This window comes from Mustela putorius, unplaced genomic scaffold (genome assembly GCF_011764305.1).
Source record: "Mustela putorius furo isolate JIRA1106 unplaced genomic scaffold, ASM1176430v1.1 tig00000145_pilon_pilon_pilon, whole genome shotgun sequence".
NCBI lineage: Eukaryota > Metazoa > Chordata > Mammalia > Carnivora > Mustelidae > Mustela > Mustela putorius.
In genome coordinates this window covers 92,578-117,454 of record NW_025421294.1, presented here as the reverse complement: position 1 = coordinate 117,454, position 24,877 = coordinate 92,578, and the positions used below count along the sequence as shown (strand labels likewise).

Here is a 24,877-nt window from a genome sequence, read left to right as displayed (position 1 = left end):
AAAATTTATTTTCATATTCCTCACTACCTAATATTTAATATATTAAGTTTTAATTGAATAAGTAATTTTGATAAAACTTGAGCTATAATAATGCAGTAACAATTTTTTAATAATAGAAATCTTGAAAAAATCTATAAACAAATTTATAGATTTATTGGAGCATAATAGAAACTGAGAAACATCAAAGAAAATGATTTTCTCAATTTTTGAGTACCTTTATAATTATTAATCAGACATTAAATGGAATATGTTTATGTTGTGGAAGGAAGGAAGACTTGAAGGTATAGAAAAGAGTGTCAAGCATATTCTGATCATATTGTCACATTTTTGTTGATTGAATTCTTAAAAACATTGTATCATTATAATGTCGTTATATGATAATACTCTGGGTTATAAAATGAGAGTATTTAACTTTTCAAGGCACATTCCATCAGACGGGAAGGAGAATCAACATTTAGTTTCTGTGTTATTCTGTGACTATAACAAAAATAATTACTAATGAGTACTTGAAAAAGAGATGTTAAAGTTAATTTATGTCATACTGGACTCACCATAGGCCTCATCCCTTAAAATGCATTTAAGTAGTTATTTCAAATGAACTTATATTAGGAAACAAAATAGATCATTTTATAATTAAAAATGTTTTTGTTTTGTTACAGGCAGCTGTTAAATCTAAGAAAGCTACAGATACCTATAAACTTTATGTGGAGAAGTATGCATTAGCAAAAGCTGATTTTGAACAGAAAATGACAGAAACAGCTCAGGTTGGTATTTTTAAGCTTTAAATCTAAAACAGGGTATTTGTTTTACTGATAGAAATAATATAATTCTTTTGTCATGTCATTTTTTTTAGTATTAGAAATGTTGAAATGTACAATGTATATGTTTTATTGGTGCTATTTTAAAGATACACGTCTTATTTTGGCAATGAGGACCATATGTAATAACTATCACATTATAAGGGATTATTTAAGTGTATCAGAAGAGGCTGCTTAAAGAGAATGGGGGAAAGTGAAGATATTGATAGATGATGAAGACAGGTGATTGTTAGTTAGCCTTATGTATGAATTATAAAATTGACTTCTGCTTGAGAAGAAAATTACAAATGATTCACTGCTGTGAATATAGCCATTAACAAAAAGTCAAGAATCCCTGCTCTCATAGAACTTCCATTTTAGTTAGGGAGGACAGACAATAAAAAAAAAATCTGTCTCAAAAAAAAAAAAAGTCTGTCTCCCATAAGCTTGGGATAATTTATAGACCATTTGATATTCTTAGAGCCTTAATTAAAGGCCTAGGTTTAAGATGGATGCCTTTTATGAATCATATATAAAACTCATACCCCCATCCTCTTGTACCTTTTTCTTGTTTTGTTTTTCTCCTTAGCACCTGTTATTTAATATGCCATGAATTTTATTTATCTGTCAGGGTAGGCTGGGTATACTGGGGTGATGAAACCCCCATATCTCAGTGGCTTATAAGAGCAAGGGTTATGTTCTTATCATTATGGGCTGGCTGGAGCTGTTCTTCATCTTTTGTAATCTGTTGAGGCTGGTGAAGGAAGCTCTTTTTAGAACATTATTCTTAGTCATCATATTTGAATGTAGTAAAGCACACTGGTTCTTCTACCCATATATTTTTTTTTATTATCTGTCTTCCTTCCTAAATGTAAATTCTATCAAAACAGAAATTGATTATTTCCTCACCACTTTTAAAATAGCTCCCATGGTAGGCATTCAATAAGTGTGAAGAAGGACTTCATGAAGCTGCCTTTTTGGATTCTAGGGAGTCTTCCTGCTTAGAGTGATGAATGATTCATATCTCAGAAATCAAAATCCTTTCATGCTTGTTTGCAGGCATATATGCTTCTGTCTTTACTTGCCATGTTTGTAGGCACTGTGCTAGTTGCTGGGTATATACAGTATATGTGTAAATAGAACAAATATCTCCCTGCTCTAGGTGGACTATACAATATAGAGGAGGGAGGTAAACATTAAATACATGATTAAATATAAATTTATGAATTATTAAACCTGTTACAAGGGAAAAGAAGGATTATATGAGATAGAATAATAGGAGCAACCTAATTTGATTTGAATTTGGTAGTTGGGAAAGGTTTTTTTGGAAAAGTGGGATTTAAAACTGAGACTTGAAGAATGAGTAAAGAGACACATTCTAGAGCAGGAGTGTTCCAGGTATTGAGGACCCATGGATGTAAGACCCAGACGTATGAAAGAGCTGTCACATTGTAGAAAGCAAATAATGCTTCATGAAAGTGAGTGAAGAGAGATAGTGGTAAGAAGTGAGGTTAAAGAGATAAGCAAGGACAAGGCTGTAGTGAGGGTTTAGGTTTTCTTTTTTTTTTTTTTTTTTTTTTTTTTAAAGATTTTTTATTTATTTATCAGAGAGAGAGGGAGAGAGAGCGAGCACAGGCAGACAGAATGGCAGGCAGAGGCAGAGGGAGAAGCAGGCTCCCCGCTGAGCAAGGAGCCCGATGTGGGACTCGATCCCAGGATGCTGGGATCATGACCTGAGCCGAAGGCAGCTGCTTAACCAACTGAGCCACCCAGGCGTCCCTGGTTTAGGTTTTCTTAAGAGCAGTTGGTAGAGAGTTCCCCTTCTCCACATTCTTGCCAACATTTGTTGTTTCTTGTCTTGTTAATTTTTGCCATTCTAATTGGTGTAAAGTGGTATCTCATTATGATTTTGATTTGTATTTCCCTAATGGCCAGTGATATTGGGCATTTTTTCATGTGTCCAAATCCCAAGAAGCTAGAAATAATCTCAAACTTTCTAAAAAGAAAGAAAAAGAACAGTGCATAAGTCAAATAAAGGAGAGAAAAATTAAAAAAAAAAGCGGTTGGAGGACACTGAAAGATTATATGCAATGCGGGACTTGATCCTAGGATCATGACCTGAGCCGAAGGCAGTTGCATAACTGAGCCATCCAGGTGTCCCCTGATCTTCATTTTAAAAGATAATTCTGGCAGTTCTGTGGAGCATGGATTATAGTTGGGCGGAACGAGAATCAAGAGTCCAGTTTGGCAGGCAAGTAGAGTGGTCAGGTTAGGATGAGGGGCAGTGTGGTGGTTGGAAGAGAGAATTGAGTGTGTTTGGAGATGTCAAGGATTAGAGAATGTGGGAATTCTTGGGGAAATCAGAATCTCTTCTGGCTTTTGGCTTGTAAGTTTGTGTGGTTAGAAATGAATAGAAAGACTAGATGAAGAACTATTAGTTTGAGGAGTTAGAAGAGGATCAGATGTTCAATTCTGAACATGTTAATTTTGAGCTGCCTGTACTTAAGCTGGAGATATCATGTGGGCTATTTTGGAAGAGCCAGAAAATCTGGGCTGGATATAATTAATGTTCACAGCCCTTTGTTTACAATTCTGAATCCAGAATCTCTAAAAACCAAGTTTTTTTCTGAAATGAATTTGGCAGCAAAACTTGACCAGAACTGATGTAAGGCTATGTATTTATCCCACCTACATTGAATATACCTGTTTTCCTTTAGAAATATTAATGTGTTTGATAAACAGATGCCACAGTAGATCCTGCTTTCAGTATTGTGAAAGATATGGTAACAAAGCCACGTTATCTTTATTTTAAAAATTCAAAATATTTGAACTCTCAAACATCTCGTTCCAAAGTTTTGAATGAAGGATTATGAGCCTGTGTAAAATAAGGGCTTGTCAGTACTCAAAGCCATAATGACATTATCTTTGAATAGAGTGTGGGGAAGAAAGGACCAAGCTCTGAGAGACTCATCATTGACAGTTTGATTGAAGAAGGGCTGCTGAAACCTAAGTAGGACAAGCCAGACAAGGAAGAAAACTGGGAAGAATAATGTCATGGCAGCTGGGAAATGATAATATTTCAAGAATGGTTTAGTTAATTGTATTAAAGGAGGGTCTAACTCTAGTGAAAGAAAAAAACTTCAATTTCTAAAGCAACCGATTATTGTAGACAAGCAAGTGCTCTTTTGGCTTCTGAAACCTTAACACTTGTTTATAAGACAATTATTGGTTCATTAATTTGGCATCAACATGACTAGTTTCTGTCAGAAAGTATTTCCTTTCAGCTGTTTAATTTGGAAAAATTAGAATTTGCTGGAATCAGTTTTTTATTCATTTATATTATTTTATAAAAGTGTTTTGAAAGAATTTTTAGCACTCATTTTTCCCTCTCATTTCTTTTATTTTTCATTACTCCCCCCCCCAAATTGGCATTTTGTTTATTCTGCTACTTGTAAGATAAGATTAACATATTTGAGCAGATGTATATCCATGCTGCTTTTAAGTAAAGTGATGGTATATACTGTGCTAATGTGTGTATGTTTGTCCTCTTTCAAGTTCCTTCTGTCTCTCTATCACACATGTACAACGACAAAACAGGCTATCATTTCTTAATAGGTAGTAGACTTTAAATTTTAATTTCAGTTAATTAGAAGTGAAAAGAATTCTTTTACATTTTCATCTTTCTTTGTTCCAGGCCTAGCATGTTGACCTAATCACGGTGGGATGGGGTATAGCAGTGTAGTGAAAATCAGATTTGGGTGACAGGACCTGTATTTCTTTACTAGTAGAAAAAGAAATTGAATGTGTGGGATGAAAGAGGTTAGGATTTATTTGGAATATTTGTGGTTTAATTATTTTCACTTGGGGTTAAGAAAAAACACAATAAAAATTGTGAATTTTATTCATGTGTATGTTTTCTACTATTAACATTTAATGATATTTAAAAACTGGAAAAATATGGAGATTTTGTTTAAACATTTGGCTCATTCAAGTAAGCTTTGAGATTTTGCTTAAACTACACCTTCAGATTAGGGACTTTCAGTATTAGGGTGCATTAAAAAAATTTTTTTTAATTAATATACAATGTATTATTTGTTTCAGGGGTACAGGTCTGTGAATCATCAGTTTTAAACAATTCACAGCACTCATCATAGCACATACCCTCCATAGTGTCCATCACCCACCCACCCTTTCCCTTCCCCCCAACTCCTTCCCTCCCCACCAACTCCCCTCCAGCAACTCTCTGTTTGTTTCCTGAGATTAAGAGTCTCTTATGGTTTGTCTCCCTTATGTATTAGTGGCTGATAAAGTTGTACTTTTTCTTTTTCTTTTTTTTTTAAATTTTTTTAAATTAACATATAATGTATTATTAGCCCCAGGGGTACAGGTCTGTGAATCGCCAGGTTTACCCTTTACAGCACTCACTATAGCACATACCTTTCCCAGTGTCCATAACCCAGTCACCCCCACCCAACCCTGTTTGTTTTGTGAGATTAAGAGTCTCTTATGGTTTGTCTCCCTCCCGATCCCATCTTGTTTCATTTATTCCTTTCCTTACCCCCCTAACTCCCAGTTGCCTCTCATTTTGTACTTTTTATTTTTATTTATTTCTTTAAGAAAGAGAGTATGTGAATAGAGCAGGGGGACTGGGTGTAGGGAGAGGGAGAAAGAGAATCCCAAGCAGACTTCCTGCTGAGCGTGGAGCCCTTTGCCAGGCTTGATCTCACAACACTGAGATCATGATCTGATCTGAAATCAGAAGTCAGATGCTTAACGGATTTGGCCACGCAGGTGTCCCCAAAATTATACTTTTAAAAAAATTAATGTAACAGTACATATGAATACAGTATTAGGGTGCTTTTTAAAATTTTAAAAATTAACATATAATGTATTATTTGAAATTTCAAGGAAGAAAAGTCTGATTTGTTCAAGAAAGTTCATTTATTTATATCCAAATACTTGAGGCTGAAGTCCCATTGTTGAATTACTCTGTTTAGTAGTTACTAATTCTGAGGAAATTGATATTTAGCAGATCCCCTACCCCCTCTTAAAAACACAGCTCAGTTTCTAAATTGCTTCTGAATCATGCTTTGAGTTTCTATGTGGCTTCATGTTTCAAGATATTTTTAAATAATTAAGGCTATGTCTTAATCATTTTTTTTTTAAAGATTTATTTATTTATTTGACAGAGAGAAACAATGAGAGAAAGAATACAAGCAGGGGAAGCGGGAGAGGGAGAAGCAGGCTTCCCGCCAATCAGGGAGCCTGATGTGGGGCTCAATGTGGGGCTCGATTCCAGGATGCTGGAATCATGACCAGAGCTGAAGGCAGGTGCTTAAGGGCGGAGTCACCCAGGCGCCTCTCAGTGTAGCTCTTTCAAAAGAGAATGAAGATGGCACAGTTTTCTTGGGATTAGGGATTATCCTTATGAAATTTGTGGCTGATGATTTAGCTTTTCTGGATTTGGGTCTTACCTGTCAGTGAGAAAATATCTTGTTCATTAAATTGCAGAAATTTAAGCTGAAGGTGAATTTGTATAATATGAACATAAAATCATGCTTCTGCCAGTATTCCTCACTTCTTAAGAGAGTAATTCAGAATCTTGAAATGCTGGTATTCTTATTGATTTGGTCAAAATTGGTCAAAGCAAGACATTTTAGCTCCACCATTTTTCATGAATATAATTGATTTAAGTTTTTGGACTATTGTTGCATTGTTGCCAGAACTATAATTTCACCATTACTGATTTTTTTTTTTAAAAGTTCAGACCCTTTGCAAAAATATGAACATGATCATTTAGCTTTGTGGTTTTCTGATCATGTGACGCATTGCTGAAGAAAATTGCCTATTAAATATGGGGTGAGGGAACTTAATTTGATAATCTAACTAGAAAAAATAACGAGATATTTAGGCCTATTCCTTAGAACTGATTTAATTTGGCAGGGAAAAAAAAAGGGTAATCAGGTTTGTGTACTTGAAATGACAAATGTATTTTGTTTGAAAATAGCTAGTTCAGCATTTCCCAAATCCTGTTTTGAGGAATATTATTGTTGTGTGAGATATTAATAGATACTCATAGAAGAAGAAAACAAAAAAGGCTGTGTGGGTCAAATTTGGAAAACACTGGGTTAAGCAAAATGAAACATGTTTTATTTCAGTATTTCTCAGGCTTCTTAATTTGTGTATTAGAAGCCAAGTCTAGCAGTGGTTTTCTTCCTGGGGAATAAATACCAGAATGACCTGGGAATTTTTTCCAAACAACATTCTTATCTTTTTCCACCCCCATTCCCCAGGGAGTAGTAGAGAATCTATGCATTCTGTGGTTTGAAAACATTTTCCAGGTGATTGGATATATCCCTACCTTCTGTTGAGAACTGTTGAGATTAGACACTTTGAGAGTCTTCGGGCTAGGTTATAAAGTCTTCAGAAGTAAGCAGTAGCTTTTGCTTTGCCAATTAACTGGTCTTTAGTTGGAAACACTTCTACCTTCGCTTTCATGAAACTTCTCATTTGGGTCTCCTTCCAGTTTTCTGACTGTGATTATAGATTTAATTTGTGGTGTCTTCAAACTCTGAACAAGTTCAGAGAGATGGCATAGTGAGAAATGGCATAGGGAAAAGTTAATGTATTAAAAAGTTAAACGTTTCAGTATATTTATTGGACTCATTTGTCTAGAAGTATTGTTAAACATTACATAATGTTAGCTTGCTTAATTTGGTTAGCTATATTGAGATGATTTAAAAGGTCTTTTGACTGCAAGTTCAAGCCCATATTGGGGGCTTGAATAAATAATAATTTATAATAATAATTTTAAAGTTTTGATCTGATTTTAAATTTGAAATTAAAGTTTTGATTTCAGAGTGTATTTTTAATGTAGATATGTAACTTTTCATATTTGTTACCCAGAAGTTTCAAGATATTGAAGAAACACATCTCATTCACATAAAGGAAATTATAGAATCCTTGTCAAATGCTATAAAGGAAATTCATTTGCAAATAGGCCAGGTAAGTTTTTCCTTTTGTTGAAATGACTCATGAAAATTTTATGTTCATTAATGACTGTTTAAAAATCTAAAACTCAGTATGATACTGGATTATTTCAGGTAAAAATGTGTATTTACAAATATTAAATATAAACTAGACTTTTTTGGGACCCCCCCTTCCTCCTCCCGGTGACTCAGTTAAGCATCTGCCTTCAGCTTAGGTCATGATCACACGGTCCTGGTATCAAGTCCTTCATTGCACTCCCTGCTCAGGGCAGTCTGCTTCTCCCTCTGCCTGCCACTCCCCTTGCTTGTGTGCAGGCTTGAGTGTGCTCTCTCTATCTGACAAATAAAATCTCAAAAAAAAAAAAAAAAAAGCTGGATTTTTGATTGGCCGCCAAGGATGATAATTCAAACCAACTGTTAAAATTAATGGATAGCTCAGACTTTTACTTTAAAATTCTGGAGTTATCAATTTTTGGATTTTTAAAATAATTTTACTCTAGAACAGTAGTAAATTACAGAACTTGTGCTTAAATGGGTACCTGGGTGACTCAGTTGCTTAAGTGTCTGACTTTAGCTCAGGTCATGATCTCAGAGTCCTGGGATTGAGCACTGTGTTGGCCTCCCCACTTGGCAGGGAGTCTGCCTCTCCTCCTTCTGGAGCACACGATTCTTGAACTCAGGGTTGTGAGTTGGAGCCCCACTTTGGGTATAGGGATTACTTAAAAACAAAAATCTTTAAGAAAAAAAATTTTTGCCCCAAAATACAAAAGCAGTTTAATTATGACACCTTGGAGTATACTGAAGTAGAGTAGAGAAAGATGAGGTCTGTTATTTTTTTATTTTTAAGGATTTAAATATTATTAAAGATCTATATAAGTTTTAACTTATCATAAGAATTATATGTCTAAAACATTCAAAGATGAGGACAGGAAACTTGACTTCTAAGACAGTATCTTTAGAGCTTCATGTAAACAGTGGTTGATACCCACAGGTCTACTAACACTACAAGGTAAGAGATCATGTTAGGTAAATTAAAGTTCTCAAAGGTTTTGGGTCAAAAAACCCCACATGTTTTGGTGTAATGAATTTTAATTGCTTTATGCAAGTTTTGTCTGAAATACAGTAAGAATTTTTGATGGAAAAAGAAAAAAATTACCTTTATTTCATTTTAATAGGTCCATGAAGAATTTATAAATAACATGGCTAACACTACAGTTGAAAGCTTGATTCAAAAGTTTGCTGAGTCAAAAGGCACTGGGAAGGAAAGACCTGGTAAGATGATTAACTCTGTTAAGGAGATGTATACAGATCTCTCCTCTAGCAACAAATATATTCGATTTTAAATTCCTAAGCTGCAAAATGGAGCTTGGGAGATACCTAAAAATCTATGTAAATTATCAAGTATTTACTTTGTGTCTGATATGTTAAATTAATATTTTTATTCTGGTCTTTAGTGGTTAATAATTTAATATTAAAGTAATTATAATCTTTAGTAAATTAATATGTTGTCATTTATTTATATTTTTTAAAGACTTAGCAACAGAAGCCCAGTTTATTTTAAAATTTTTTGAATTTATGGACATTGACACAGAATGTTATGTTAGTTTCTCATGTGCAACATGGTAATTCACCTTCTCTTTGGGTTAGGCTGTGCTCACCACAAGTGTGGGTACTATCTATCACCATACAACACTATTACAATGTCATTGTCTATATTCCCTATGAACAGAAGGCATTTTAGTAAGAGGAAGGTGGGAAAGAATATTGAGCCCTCAGAACATTGAGGCCAACAGAGAACCTTTCATAAAATTTAATAACTTGTAAAATTTCTTTATTGAAATATATATTCATCATATATATGTTGAATATATAAGATATATGTTTGTTGCATGCATATATTGAATATATACATTGATTTTATTACATATATACTTGTTGCATGTTAAAACATTCAAGACAGTGTTTCACATGCTGGAGAGACACCATTGAACAAATGAGTACAGGAATCCTGGTTCCTGTTTTATGAACAAATAATTACAGTGTCCTGAATCTTACTTTTAATAAAACATGTTATATCAGATGTACTAAGTAGCCCATTGTCTTGCCCTTCTCAGCATAGAGCTTCCAGATTTCTTGATTTTGTTTATTGTTTACTATATCATGTTCTTATAAGATAATTTGTTTCACTCTATAGGTAAAAATAATGCAGTCTAGTAAAGAAATTAAAATATGGTTTGGAATTCAGGAAGATGGTTAAGTGATTTGTCGGGAAGTCTGGGAGCCATTTTTCTTTAGTGCAGTTCCCAGAACTAAGGCTTGTAACCTAAATTTTCCTCACTTTTTCTTTTCAGATTTTATTAACTCTCAAATCATTGGTTCACTTATGTTAGTATTTTCCCTTCAGATCTTCTTTTCGTGCTTTCTCTGCCTACCTAACCAGTTGTAGCAGCTTGATTTCTCAATACTGGCACAGTAGAGATTTCTTCTCTAATCCATTTTACATGTTATACAGCACATTTGTATTTTGACTATACAATTATGAACTTACAATTGCACTAAAATCTTTTCACTTTTCGTTGTAGACAATGAAATTTAGGCTCTGGATTTGGATAAAGCTTTTCAGGATCTGCTCTGACTAGTCTTTAGTCTTACTTTCTATTATGACCCTTCACTGTAGCCAACTCGAACTGCTTGCTGTTTCCTATACATGCTCCTTTTCTGCCTTGGTATCTTAGTTGCCCTTATGTTCCTTTTCTAGGAAATGCTATATCCCATTTCTTTCCTGCTCTGTGTCTTCCCATTTATTTGTCAAGTAAATAAATTCTTAAATACCCAGGTCATTTGCTACTTCCTCTGTCAAAAGTGCCCGTGAACTTTAACTGTACTTTTTTCCCTTCTTTTTTTTGTTATTGGTGCTATCTATCTTAAATTTTAATAATTGTGCGGATATAAAGAAAAGTTCTGTATTTGATTCATCTGTTTATCTTCTTCATGGGTAAAGAATACATTTTTGGTGAGTGAATGAACAAATGGACATAGAATAGTAAAGTTAGGGTGTTACGGAGGCTATGGTGTTTAGATTTGCTATTAGAAAATTCTTGGTGAGGAATAATAAATAATTATGGTTAAAGTTTGGTAAGACTTACTCTTTGCGATATAATGTGCCAGCCACTTTGCAGCCAAACTTAGATCTTCAGGAACTGTTTGAAGTAGGTACTATTATTCTCATTTTAAAGATGAGGGAAATGTTGAGAGGTTAAATGATTTGCCTAAGTTAGTATATGGCAAAGCAGATAGTAAAATGCCAGGATTTTTGACCCCAGGTACTGTGCTTTGGAGAAACTAGAATAGAATGAAGTGAGTTTACATATATAAAGAGAATGAGGATGTTGAGATACATAACTACAGAAAGGTATGAAGCCCTAAAATTCCTTATAAAGAGATTAAATTGTGGGGCACCTGGGTGGCGCAGTTGGTTAAGCATCTGATCCTTCATTTTGGGTCAGTTCATGGTCTCAGAATGTGAGAGCAAGCTCTGTGTCAGGCTTTGTGCTGGGTGTGGAGCTTGCTTAGGATTCTGTCTCTCCCTCACCCCCGCTCTTTCTCCCAAAAAAAAAAAAAAAATAAAAAAAATAAAAAAAAAATATATATGTATATGTATAGGAAGACCAGTTAAGAAAGGTAAAAACAGTTGGAGAACAAATTCAGTTTTTATATAAAGCATTTAGAAGTGCTGATAGATAAAAAGCAGAGATGTATTGGCTGGTTAAAAGTGCCTCAGAACACTAAACAAGATCAGTGGATTGTATTATCATTGGTATCCTGTTTGTGACATGACGTTTTCAAGTTTTGCAAAATGTTATCGCTGCAGGAAATTGGGCAAAGTATACAAGGAATCTCCCTGTATTTCTTTTTTTACAACTGTATGTGAATCTATAATTATCCTAATAAAAATTACAATTATTTTAGGGGCACCTGGGTGGCTCAGTTGATTGTGTGTCTGGCTTATGATTTTGCCTTGTGTCATGATCTCATGGGTCGCGGGATTGAGCCCCATGTTCCGCTCTGCGCTTAGCACAGAATTCGCCTCAGATTCTCTGCCCTTTCTTCTGCTCCTCCTTCAGCCTGTGCTTGCATGCACACACACACTCTCTCTCTCTCTCTCAAATAAATAAAAATCTTTTAAAAATTCAGTTATTTTCTTATCTGTGGTATTACTTAGCCCTGTAGTTTGTGGTCTGTTCTTTATCAGCAGTAAAGTTTTTAAGCCCCATTGCCCTCATCTGTAAAGTGGGGATAATAATAGTATTTCTCCATGGGGTTTTTCTGGGGGTTATATGAGATAATGTAATACTTATTGAATACTTGATAAATACTATGTTAAAAAAGTATATATTTCTGATAAATGGGTAGCTAATTATAGATGCTGTTTCTTTTATAAATTTAAACATAGTGGCCTCAAGATATACTGTGACATGTAGAAAGTCCATATATCTAAATGACAAGGCCAGTAATGATGATGACATGAGCTTTCCTAGAATAATCACTAAGCCAAGAATTAGGTGACTGTTTTAGGGTGACTGTTGACACAGTGACTATAAATGACTGATTTTCAAAAAAAATGGTCCTAGAACTAACTTTAAAAAGAAAATATGGTGTCAGAGTGTAGGGGATAGAATAAATATTACTTCTCTAGTTGGCTTGCTATGGATGACTAGTTAATAGCTCTTTCTTTGTATTTGTTCAGCTTATGGGCACCTGAACAAGTGAGTCTGGGGGCCTGTTTCAGCGATGAAAATTTTGTGTTTCTCAGAAGAGTAATATACTCAAAAATTTGCATTTGATTACATGAAATTCATAGACTTAAAGGATTTTGTTTTGTGAGATATATTCTTTCAGTTGTATATACTGCTGATTGCTGTTAATATTTTCTTTGTGTTGTTTTGTAAGGGCCCCCTCTGGTGGATGAATTGCTTCTTAAACTGGTTTTCATCCTGTGGGATTTATACTTTAAAAAGAAAACAAGTTCGTTAAAAATTTATATATCTAAACATTAACCTGTTTTCTTTTTCTTCTTTTTTTTTTAATTTTTTATTTTTTATAAACATATATTTTTATCCCCAGGGGTACAGGTCTGTGAATCACCAGGTTTACACACTTCACAGCACTCACCAAAGCACATACCCTCCCCAATGTCCATAATCCCACCCCCTTCTCCCAAACCCCCTCCCCCCGGCAACCCTCAGTTTGTTTTGTGAGATTAAGAGTCACTTATGGTTTGTCTCCCTCCCAATCCCATCTTGTTTCATTTATTCTTCTTCTACCCACTTAAGCCTCCATGTTGCATCACCACTTCCTCATATCAGGGAGATCATATGATAGTTGTCTTTCTCTGCTTGACTTATTTCGCTAAGCATGATACGCTCTAGTTCCATCCATGTTGTCGCAAATGGCAAGATTTCATTTCTTTTGATGGCTGCATAGTATTCCATTGTGTATATATACCACATCTTCTTGATCCATTCATCTGTTGATGGACATCTAGGTTCTTTCCATAGTTTGGCTATTGTGGACATTGCTGCTATAAACATTCGGGTGCATGTGTCCCTTTGGATCACTACATTTGTATCTTTAGTGTAAATACCCAATAGTGCAATTGCTGGGTCATAGGGCAGTTCTATTTTCAACATTTTGAGGAACCTCCATGCTGTTTTCCAGAGTGGCTGCACCAGCTTGCATTCCCACCAACAGTGTAGGAGGGTTCCCCTTTCTCCGCATCCTCGCCAGCATCTGTCATTTCCTGACTTGTTGATTTTAGCCATTCTGACTGGTGTGAGGTGATATCTCATTGTGGTTTTGATTTGTATTTCCCTGATGCCGAGTGATATGGAGCACTTTTTCATGTGTCTGTTCGCCATCTGGATGTCTTCTTTGCAGAAATGTCTGTTCATGTCTTCTGCCCATTTCTTGATTGGATTATTTGTTCTTTGGGTGTTGAGTTTGCTAAGTTCTTTATAGATTCTGGACACTAGTCCTTTATCTGATATGTCGTTTGCAAATATCTTCTCCCATTCTGTCAGTTGTCTTTGGATTTTGTTAACTGTTTCCTTTGCTGTGCAAAAGCTTTTGATCTTGATGAAATCCCAGTAGTTCATTTTCCCTTGCTTCCCTTGCCTTTTGCGTTGTTCCTAGGAAGATGTTGCTGCGGCAGAGGTCGAAGAGGTTGCTGCCCGTGTTCTCCTCAAGGATTTTGATGGATTCCTTTCGTACATTGAGGTCCTTCATCCATTTTGAGTCTATTTTTGTGTGTGGTGTAAGGAAATGGTCCAATTTCATTTTTCTGCATGTGGCTGTCCAATTTTCCCAGCACCATTTATTGAAAAGGCTGTCTTTTTTCCATTGGACATTCTTTCCTGCTTTGTCGAAGATTAGTTGACCATAGAGTTGAGGGTCTATTTCTGGGCTCTCTATTCTGTTCCATTGATCTATGGGTCTGTTTTTGTGCCAGTACCATGCTGTCTTGATGATGACAGCTTTGTAATAGAGCTTGAAGTCCTGAATTGTGATGCCACCAACGTTGGCTTTCTTTTTCAATATCCCTTTGGCTATTCGAGGTCTTTTCTGGTTCCATATAAATTTTAGAATTATTTGTTCCATTTCTTTGAAAAAGATGGATGGTACTTTGATAGGAATTGCATTAAATGTGTAGATTGCTTTAGGTAGCATAGACATTTTCACAATATTTATTCTTCCAATCCAGGAGCATGGAACATTTTTCCATTTCTTTGTGTCTTCCTCAATTTCTTTCATGAGTACTTTATAGTTTTCTGAGTATAGATTCTGTGTCTCTTTGGTTAGGTTTATTCCTAGGTATCTTATGGTTTTGGATGCAATTGTAAATGGGATTGACTCCTTAATATCTCTTTCTTCTGTCTTGCTGTTGGTGTGGAGAAATGCAACTGATTTCTGTGCATTGATTTTATATCCTGACACTTTACTGAATTCCTGTATAAGTTCTAGCAGTTTTGGAGTGGAGTCTTTTGGGTTTTCCACATATAGTATCATATCATCTGCGAAGAGTGATAATTTGACTTCTTCTTTGCCGATTTGGATGCCTTTAATTTCCTTTTGTTGTCTGATTGCTGACGCTAGGACCTCTAGTACGATGTTGAATAGCAGTGGTGATAACGGACATCCCTGCCGTGTTCCTGACCTTAGCGGAAAAGCTTTCAGTTTTTCTCCATTGAGAATGATATTTGCGGTGGGTTTTTCATAGATGGCTTTGATGATATTGAGGTATGTGCCCTCTATCCCTACACTTTGAAGAGTTTTGATCAGGAAGGGATGTTGTACTTTGTCAAATGCTTTTTCAGCATCTATTGAGAGTATCATATGGTTCTTGTTCTTTCTTTTATTGATGTGTTGTATCACATTGACTGATTTGCGGATGTTGAACCAACCTTGCAGCCCTGGAATAAATCCCACTTGGTCGTGGTGAATAATCTTTTTAATGTACTGTTGAATCCTATTGGCTAGTATTTTGTTGAGTTTTCGCATCTGTGTTCATCAAGGATATCGGTCTATAGCTCTCTTTTTTTGGTGGGATCCTTGTCTGGTTTTGGGATCAAGGTGATGCTGGCCTCATAAAATGAGTTTGGAAGTTTTCCTTCCATTTCTATTTTTTGGAACAGTTTCAGGAGAATAGGAATTAGTTCTTCTTTAAATGTTTGGTAGAATTCCCCCGGGAAGCCGTCTGGCCCTGGGCTTTTGTTTGTTTGGAGATTTTTAATGACTGTTTCAATCTCCTTACTGGTTATGGGTCTGTTCAGGCTTTCTATTTCTTCCTGGCTCAGTTGTGGTAGTTTATATGTTTCTAGGAATGCATCCATTTCTTCCAGATTGTCAAATTTATTGCCGTAGAGTTGCTCATAGTATGTTCTTATAATAGTTTGTATTTCTTTGGTGTTAGTTGTGATCTCTCCTCTTTCATTCATGATTTTATTTATTTGGGTCCTTTCTCTTTTCTTTTTGATAAGTCGGGCCAGGGGTTTTTATCAATTTTATTAATTCTTTCAAAGAACCAGCTCCTAGTTTCGTTGATTTGTTCTATTGTTTTTTTGTTTTCTATTTCATTGATTTCTGCTCTGATCTTTATGATTTCTCTTCTCCTGCTGGGCTTAGGGTTTCTTTCTTGTTCTTTCTCCAGCTCCTTTAGGTGTAGGGTTAGGTTGTGTACCTGAGACCTTTCTTGTTTCTTGAGAAAGGCTTGTACCGCTATATATTTTCCTCTCAGGACTGCCTTTGTTGTGTCCCACAGATTTTGAACCGTTGTATTTTCATTATCATTTGTTTCCATGATTTTTTTTTCAATTCTTCTTTAATTTCCCGGTTGACCCATTCATTCTTTAGAAGGATGCTGTTTAGTCTCCATGTATTTGGGTTCTTTCCAAACTTCCTTTTGTGGTTGAGTTCTAGCTTTAGAGCATTGTGGTCTGAAAATATGCAGGGAATGATCCCAATCTTTTGATACCGGTTGAGTCCTGATTTAGGACCGAGGATGTGATCTATTCTGGAGAATGTTCCATGTGCACTAGAGAAGAATGTGTATTCTGTTGCTTTGGGATGAAATATTCTGAATATATCTGTGATGTCCATCTGGTCCAGTGTGTCATTTAAGGCCTTTATTTCCTTGCTGATCTTTTGCTTGGATGACCTGTCCATTTCAGTGAGGGGAGTGTTAAAGTCCCCTACTATTATTGTATTATTGTTGATGTGTTTCTTTGATTTTGTTATTAATTGGTTTATATAGTTGGCTGCTCCCCCACATTGGGGGCATAGATATTTAAAATTGTTAAATCTTCTTGTTGGACAGACCCTTTGAGTATGATATAGTGTCCTTCCTCATCTCTTATTATAGTCTTTGGCTTAAAATCTAATTGATCTGATATAAGGATTGCCACTCCTGCTTTCTTCTGATGTCCATTAGCATGGTAAATTCTTTTCACACCCCCTCACTTTAAATCTGGAGGTGTCTTCGGGCTTAAAATGTGTTTCTTGGAGGCAACATATAGATGGGTTTTGTTTTTTTTATCCATTCTGATACCCTGTGTCTCTTTTGACAGGGGCATTTAGCCCATTAACATTCAGGGTAACTATTGAGAGATATGAATTTAGTGCCATTGTATTGCCTGTAAGGTGACTGTTACTGTATATGGTCTCTGTTCCTTTCTGATCTACCACTTGTAGGCTCTCTCTTTGCTTAGAGGACCCCTTTCAATATTTCCTGTAGAGCTGGTTTGGTATTTGCAAATTCTTTCAGTTGTTGTTTGTCCTGGAAGCTTTTAATCTCTCCTTCTATTTTCAATGATAGCCTAGCTGGATATAGTATTCTTGGCTGCATGTTTTTCTCGTTTAGTGCTCTGAAAATATCATGCCAGCTCTTTCTGGCCTGCCAGGTCTCTGTGGATAAGTCAGCTGCCAATCTAATATTTTTACCATTGTATGTTACAGACTTCTTTTCCCGGGCTGCTTTCAGGATTTTCTCTTTGTCATTGAGACTTGTAAATTTTACTATTAGGTGACGGGGTGTGGGCCTATTCTTATTGATTTTGAGGGGCATTCTCTGAACCTCCTGAATTTTGATGCTCGTTCCCTTTGCCATATTGGGGAAATTCTCCCCAAATAATTCTCTCCAGTATACCTTCTGCTCCCCTCTCTTCTCTTTCTTCTTCTTCTGGAATCCCAATTATTCTAATGTTGTTTCGTCTTATGGTGTCACTTATCTCTCGAATTCTCCCCCTCGTGGTCCAGTAGCTGTTTGTCCCTCTTTTGCTCAGCTTCTTTATTCTCTGTCATTTGGTCTTCTATATCACTAATTCTGTCTTCTGCCTCATTTATCCTAGCAGTTAGAGCCTCCATTTTTGATTGCAACCTCATTAATAGCTTTTTTTTGATTTCACCTTGGTTAGATTTTAGTTCTTTTATTTCTCCAGAAAGGGCTTTTTATATCTCTCGAGAGGGTTTCTCTAATATCTTCCATGCCTTTTTCGAGCCCGGCTAGAACCTTGAGAATTGTCATTCTGAACTCTAGATCTGACATATTACCAATGTCTGTATTGATTAGGTCCCTAGCCTTCGGTACTGCCTCTTGTTCTTTTTTTTGTGTTGAATTTTTACGTCTTGTCATTTTGTCCAGATAAGAGTAAATGAAGGGGCAAGTAAAATACTAAAAGGGTGGCAACAACCCCAGGAAAATATGCTTTAACCAAATTAGAAGAGATCCAAAATCGTGAGTGGGGAGAAAGGGGATAAAAAGAGGTTCAAAAAGGAAGAAAGAAAAAAAAAAACAAATAGAAAAGAAAAAGAAAAAAAAAGAAAAGAAAAGAAAAGAATTTTTAAAAAAAGAAAACACCTAAGAAAAATGTAAAATATATATATATATATTAGATAAACTAGTAAAAAATCGTTAAAAAAGAAAAAGGTAACAGTTAAAAAAAAATTTTACCTGAAGGCGAGAAAAAAAAAAATGAAAAAGAAAAAATTAAATTAACTGCAAGACTAAAAAAAATCACAGGAAAAAAGCCATGAGTTCCGTGCTTGGCTTTCTCCTCCTCTGGAATTCTGCTGCTCTCCTTGGTATTGAAACCGCACTCCTTGGTAGGTGAACTTGGTCTCGGCTGGATTTCTTGTTGATCTTCTGGGGGAGGGGCCTGTTGTAGTGATTCTCAAGTGTCTTTGCCCCAGGCGGAATTACACCGCCCTTACCCGGGGCCGGGGTGAGTAATCTGCTAGGGTTTGCTTTCAGGAGCTTTTGTTCCCTGAGCGCTTTCCATAGAGTTCCAGAGGACGGGAATACAAATGGCGGCCTCCTGGTCTCCAGCCCGGAGTAGCCGAGAGCCCAGGGCCCCACTTCTCAGTGCGCCCTCAGAGAACCGTGCCCAGTTACTCCCGTCTGCCTGACCTCCGGCCGCGCTCCGAGCTCACCGAGCCTGTGACCGGTTCAAGGTAACACGGAGCTGCGAGCTTACTGTCAGCTCTGTCTCTGTAGCCGGCTTTCCCGTTCCAATACCCGCAAGCTCTGCGACACTCAGACACCCCCGATCCTTCTGTGACCCTGCGGGACCTGAGGCCACGCTGACCCCGCGTGGGCTTCGCCCCGGTTTAACCTCTGGAGCGATGTCCCTCAGCGGAACAGACTTTTAAAAGTCCTGATTTTGTGCGTGGTTGCTCCGCCGCTTGCCGGGAGCCGGCCCCTCCCCCCGGGGTCTATCTTCCCGTCGCTTTGGATTCACTTCTCCGCCGGTCCTACCTTTCAGAAAGTGGTTGTTTTTCTGTTTCCAGAATTGCTGTTCTTCTTCTCTTCGATCTGCGGATGGATTTTCAGGTGTTTGCAATCTTTAGATAAGCTATCTAGCTGATCTCCGGCTAGCTGAAGCAGTCTCAGCTTGCTACTTCTCCGCCATCTTGACTCCTCCCCACTAACCTGTTTTCTTATGCTGAAAAATGACCCATTTTTTCATTAGTCAGTTACCTGTTCAGAGATACAACCTTTAATTTAACTTTATGTCCAGTTTTCTTGTGCAAATCAAACACTTTGAGAGCATTAAATTTTTTTTAAATTCATTGAGACTATTTTATACTACTTATTATATGAAGTGCTTTTTTTGTCATTACTTTTTAAAAAATCAGGATGGGGTGCCTGGGTGGCTTAGTCAGATCAGTGTCTGACTCTTGGTTTCAGCCCGGGTTATGATCTTTGAGTTGTGAGATTGAGCCCCGGTGGGGCTCCATGCAGAGTCTGCTTGTCCCTCTTCCTCGCCCTGCCACTCATGTGCACATGGGCACACACTCTCTCTCTCAAATAAAGAAAATCTTTAAAAAAATTTAAAAATTAAGATATAATTGACATATAGTATTATATTCATTTTAGATGTGCGGTGTAATGATTTGATGTATGGATATGAAGAATGATTAACAAAATGAGTTTAGGTAATGTACATCTCTATACAGTTAGAGTTTTTTTTTCCTTGTGATGAGAACTTTTAAGAACTACTTTCCCAGGGCACCTGGGTGGCTCAGTGGGTTAAGCCTCTGCCTTCGGCTCAGGTCATGATCTCGGGGTCCTGGCATCGAGCCCCGCATCGGGCTCTCTGCTTCGCAGGGAGCCTGCTTCCCTTCCTCTCTCTCTGCCTTCCTCTCTTTCTGCTTGCCTCTCGGCCTACTTGTGATCTCACTCTGTCAATCAAATTAAAAAAACAAAAGAAAACAAAAAAAAACCTTTCCCAGTACCTTTCAAATATACAGTACAGTATTTAACTATAGTCACCATGCTATATATTATTACATTTCCAGGACTTACTTACCTTATAATAGAAGTTGGTACCTATTAACCATCTTTTTTTTTTTTAAATCTTTTTTTTTTTTTATTATTTTATTTATTTTATTTGACAGAGAGAGAGATCACAAGTAGGCAGAGAGGCAAGCAGAGACAGAGGGGGAAGCAGGCTCCCTGCTGAGCAGAAAGCCCGATGCGGGGCTCGATCCCAGGACCCTGAGATCATGACCCGAGCCGAAGGCAGCAGCTTAATCCACTGAGCCACCCAGGCGCCCCCCTATTAACCATCTTTAACCGTCTCACCCACCCCTCACCCCGTAGCTCACACTTTTGGGAACCACCAATCTGTGAACTGGATCTATGAGTTTGGTTTTATATTCCACATATAAGTGAGATCATATAGTATTTTTTTCTGACTTATTTCACTTAGCATTTTGTCCTCAAGGTCCATTCATATTATTGCATATGGCAGGATTTCTTTCTTTTTTAAATAGCTGTGTAATATCCCTTTGTACATACACAACACATTTCCTTTATCCAGTCAGTGGACACTTAGGTTGTAACCCTGACTTTGCTATTGAAAATAAGGCTGCAGTGAACATGGGAATATATGTTTTTTTGAGATAGTGATTTTGAATCCTTCAAATAAATAGCTACAAGTGGAATTGCTGGATCATATGCTGGTTGTATTTTTACATTTTCAAGGAGCCTCCATATTGTTTTTGTCATTACTTTTTAAGTACTGCCTAGCTCTTCTGGAATTAGAGTCAGTGTAAGTGGATTCTTTGAATATCAAAGTGCCTGTGGTCTGAAGGGTTATGAATAAACAGGTGTTTTATAACTGTGAATATCTTTCTGTACTCTAATGACATCCTAGTATACCTGTTCATTCTCATGTAGTTTAATTGCCAAAGGAGATTAAAACCATTTTTCTTGGAGTTTCCTGTTTTATAGTCATTCTGCTAATTTTGCTGTATGCTTTTTATAATCCATAAAAGTTAAGCAAGTTTCCATTTGTAAGAAACAAAAAGATAAATAACCTAAAAAGTTGGTAGGCCAGTATATAATGTGTTTAAATAAAAGACTTTGCTGAAAAACTTACCTGTATTTTCATTATATGATGATATAAGTTTATAGCTCTCATTTGAGGACATCCAGGGATTATGCTGTGTTTAAAGATAAAAATATGAAAATCCTAGGGTGCCTGGGTGGCTCAGTGGGTTAAGCCTCTGCCTTCGGCTCAGGTCATGAACTCAGGGTCCTGGGATCGAGCCCTGCATCGGGCTCTCTGCTCAGCGGGGAGCCTGCTTCCCCCTCTCTCTCCGCCTGCCTCTCTGCTTCCTTGTGATCTCCCTCTCTCTGTCAAATAAATAAAAAAATAAAATCTTAAAAAAAAAACACCGAAAATCCTGAGAAAGGTACATATGAAAAACAATCAGCCACAAATGAAAAAGGAAAAATAAGATTCCTTTGGTCATACTGCCTTTAAATGAAATCGATTAGTTTAGATATTTGGAGAATTTAGCTTCTACATTATGTTTATTATTTTATATTTATTTTAAAAAAAGATTTATTTATTTTAGAGAGAAAGCACATACGTGCAAATGAGTGAGCAGTGGTGGGAGGAGCAAAGGGAGAAGGAGAGAGAATCTTAAGCAGACTCCCTGCTGAGGGTAGAGTTGGGGGGGGGGCGCTCTATCCCAGGACCCTGAGATCATGACCTGAGCTGAACTCAAGAGTCAGCTGCTTGACTGACTAAGCCACCCTGGCACTCCTATGTTTATTATTTTAAAGTATAGTATAAAGCAAATAATTTTTTAAAAAATTTAAGGTCATCTTTCTAGAGCTCTCAAGGATTTGGAATAATGCCAAATGTACAAATAGAGCTTCCTACCACTCCCCCACCAAAGTTGTTTTTTTTAAATCAGAGAAGCAAAAATGCTTGGGTAGAATGTAAAATTAAAAATAGCTAGAAAGAGACAAGACCCACAGACCACACGAGTTAGGCTGTGATTTCTTGAGTTTCTATTTCATAATTTGGGGGAATGACTTAGAGGAATCATCCTCATCATCCTCTTTCATGATATGATTAGGGAAGAGGATAATGTAGATTAGCACAAACAGAAAGTAAAAGAGGAGAGCTCTCCAAAAAGTAAAATAGAAAAAACTTCTGGAAAAAAAAAAATAACCAAAAAAAAACCCCAAAAAATAAAACCCCAAAACCCCAACCCCCCTACCACAAAAACCCCCAAAACTTCTTTCTGTAAGGAAGTACACCTTTACCTGTTGTGTCTAGCCACTCAAGGCAGAGGCATAGAACTATGCCCTGTGGGATATATATGGAACTTAATGATTTTCTTCTCTATCTTTTCAAGCAGGAATCAGCAAACTATGGCCATTGAGTTAAGTTTGGTACTGCTTATTTTAGACTTGGATTATAGCAGCTTGTACAGGCTTATAAGCAAAGAATTGGTTTATGTTTTTAAATGATGGGGGGGATCAAAAGAGTATTTTTGTAATACACAAAAAGTAGAAAATTTAGATATCATTGTCCAGAAAAGTAGTTTTGAACAGAATGTATTGTCTGTGGCACCTTTTATTCTGTAACAGCAGAGGACAGTAGTTGTGAGAGATCTTACGGCCCGCAAAGTCTAAAATATTCACTCTTTGCAGAAAATATTTGCCCATTCCTGTGTTAGAAAATATACTTTCTATGTAGTATAGTAGTAGGTATATCGTACTGCATCAGAATTGTGTACCTCGTAATAGTATATAATCTATTTTCAAAAAAGCTGATTCTGCTCTTCTTTTTGGGTTCAGAAATGATTTATTCTGACACCTTGCAATTAACTCCATCTGCAGTCATATCACAGCATAGTAATTGATTCCTATAATCTATATTGTGAAGTGAAGATTAAAATATGAGCAGGCTTTGTTTAAGAAAAGCTTATTGCATTAATTTGAAGTAGCCACTAAAAATATTAAATGTATAAACTCTGGCCACAAAGTAGAAGTAAAAAAAGTTAAGGTAAGCTGATGACAGTTTTTACATGTGCATAATAAGGGCAGAGTTATAGTTCTTTTTGCAGTATGTAAAAGAAGCTAGCTTAAACCACGTTGAACTTAAAAGGAAATTTATTGCAAAGAAACTGAGGTATCCAAAATCAGGAATATAGCCAGGCTGCAGAAGGAAACCCAAACTTGTGGGAACACTATGTATCATTTTCCTTTATTCAGTCTTTTTATATCTACTGCTTTATTTTCTTCTTTGCACAATGGCTTTCTTTGTTTTTCCAGGCACGTGGCAACTGGTGACCTGTCTGTAATTTCTAGGTACTTCTATTTATTTTTTAATTGCAGCCACAGCTCAGAATTAACCCAGGTTTTTGTCCCTTTACAGATTTCTGGGAGAAAGAATCTGGTCCAGGTAATCTTGGATCAGGTAATTTTTCTAACTTAGCTCTGACTAGGTCATGTGGTATAAATATGGCTTCTGCACCACTTGTGGGAAAGGGGGAAATTCCCAGGAAAAAGAGATAATAGTGAGCTGAGTAGAATCACCCAAGGTTTTATGAGTATCATTGAGAGTAAAAACATGACTCACTCTAGGAGGTATGTCAAATAGGGAGGTGGTGTCAGATTTTGGATGTGTAGGAGATTATATTTCACTGTTTTGATTCTTTGTTTGGAGAACTAGGTAAAATTTTGAAAGTTTATGAAGTTTTACAGTGACTGAAATTTCCTAGTGAAAAACCTGTATTTTTCATTTAAGACCATGGTTCCTAAGTTTGCGTCATCACTGATTCTTGAGCCTTGGGAACATATAAGAATCAGTAATGAAAATTTTTTTCTTTCATTTTCCTTCCTTTTTTCCTTCCTTCGCTTTCTCTCTCTCTCTCCCTCTTGGCTTCTCCCCCATCTCTTTAAAAAAAAATGTACAGACAGTTCACTGCCCCAGAAATTCTGATTTCAGTGGTCTAGGGTGGATCCTTGATAACACTGTATTTTAAAATGCCTCGTCTGAGTCTAATGTGCTGCCATTGTTCAGAATCCACTGCATTTTATCACTGGATGCTTGTTATAAGTGTAGAGTCTCAAAACCTACCCAGGCCTACTGAAAGAGGATCTGCATTTTAATAATATCCCCAAGCAGCTTATATGTAGAGTAAAATTGGAGAAGCACTGTCTAGAATTAGTGAATATCTGGCAATGGACCCAAGGGCTCCCTTGGACTGTAGTTCTCAAAGTGTGATCCCAGGACCATCTGCAATCACCTGGGAGTTTGTTAAAAATGTACATTCTGAACACCAACCTAGACTTTCTGAATAGGACACTGGGGAGGTTGGGGACAACAATTTCTGGTTTAATGAGCTCTCCAGATGATTCTTATGCAGGGAGCATTGCACTAGGAGATTAAGGTAGGTATTGGGATTTGGAACCACTGGATTAAGAGAATTCTTTCTACAGGCCTTTTTTTTTTTTTTTTTTTTAAAGATTTTATTTATTTATTTGACAGAGGGAGAGATCACAAATAGGCAGAGAGGCAGGCAGAGAGAGAGGGGGGAGCAGGCTCCCTGCTGAGCAGAGAGCCCAATGTGGTACTAGATCCTAGGATTCTGGGATCATGACCCGAGCCAAACGCAGAGGCCCAACCCACTGAGTCACCCAGGTGCCCCTCTACAGGCCTTTTATTAAAATACTTCCTGAAGTGAAGTAGCATTGATGTTGCAACTTAACTTTCAAATGATTTAACAAGC

General features: G+C 36.7%; 1 protein-coding gene across 5 annotated transcripts in view; it reads left to right on the top strand.

Moving 5' to 3' along the window:
- FCHO2 (FCH and mu domain containing endocytic adaptor 2) overlaps nucleotides 1-24,877 on the top strand; it is a 124,495-nt gene that overhangs the window by 43,419 nt on the left and 56,199 nt on the right. For all 5 annotated transcript variants that reach the window (XM_045075229.1, XM_045075228.1, XM_045075230.1 and 2 more), the window contains 3 exons: nucleotides 660-764; nucleotides 7,704-7,802; nucleotides 8,962-9,058. In XM_045075229.1, the coding sequence (XP_044931164.1) occupies nucleotides 660-764; nucleotides 7,704-7,802; nucleotides 8,962-9,058 (301 nt within the window). The remainder of the gene's footprint in view (nucleotides 1-659; nucleotides 765-7,703; nucleotides 7,803-8,961; nucleotides 9,059-24,877) is intronic.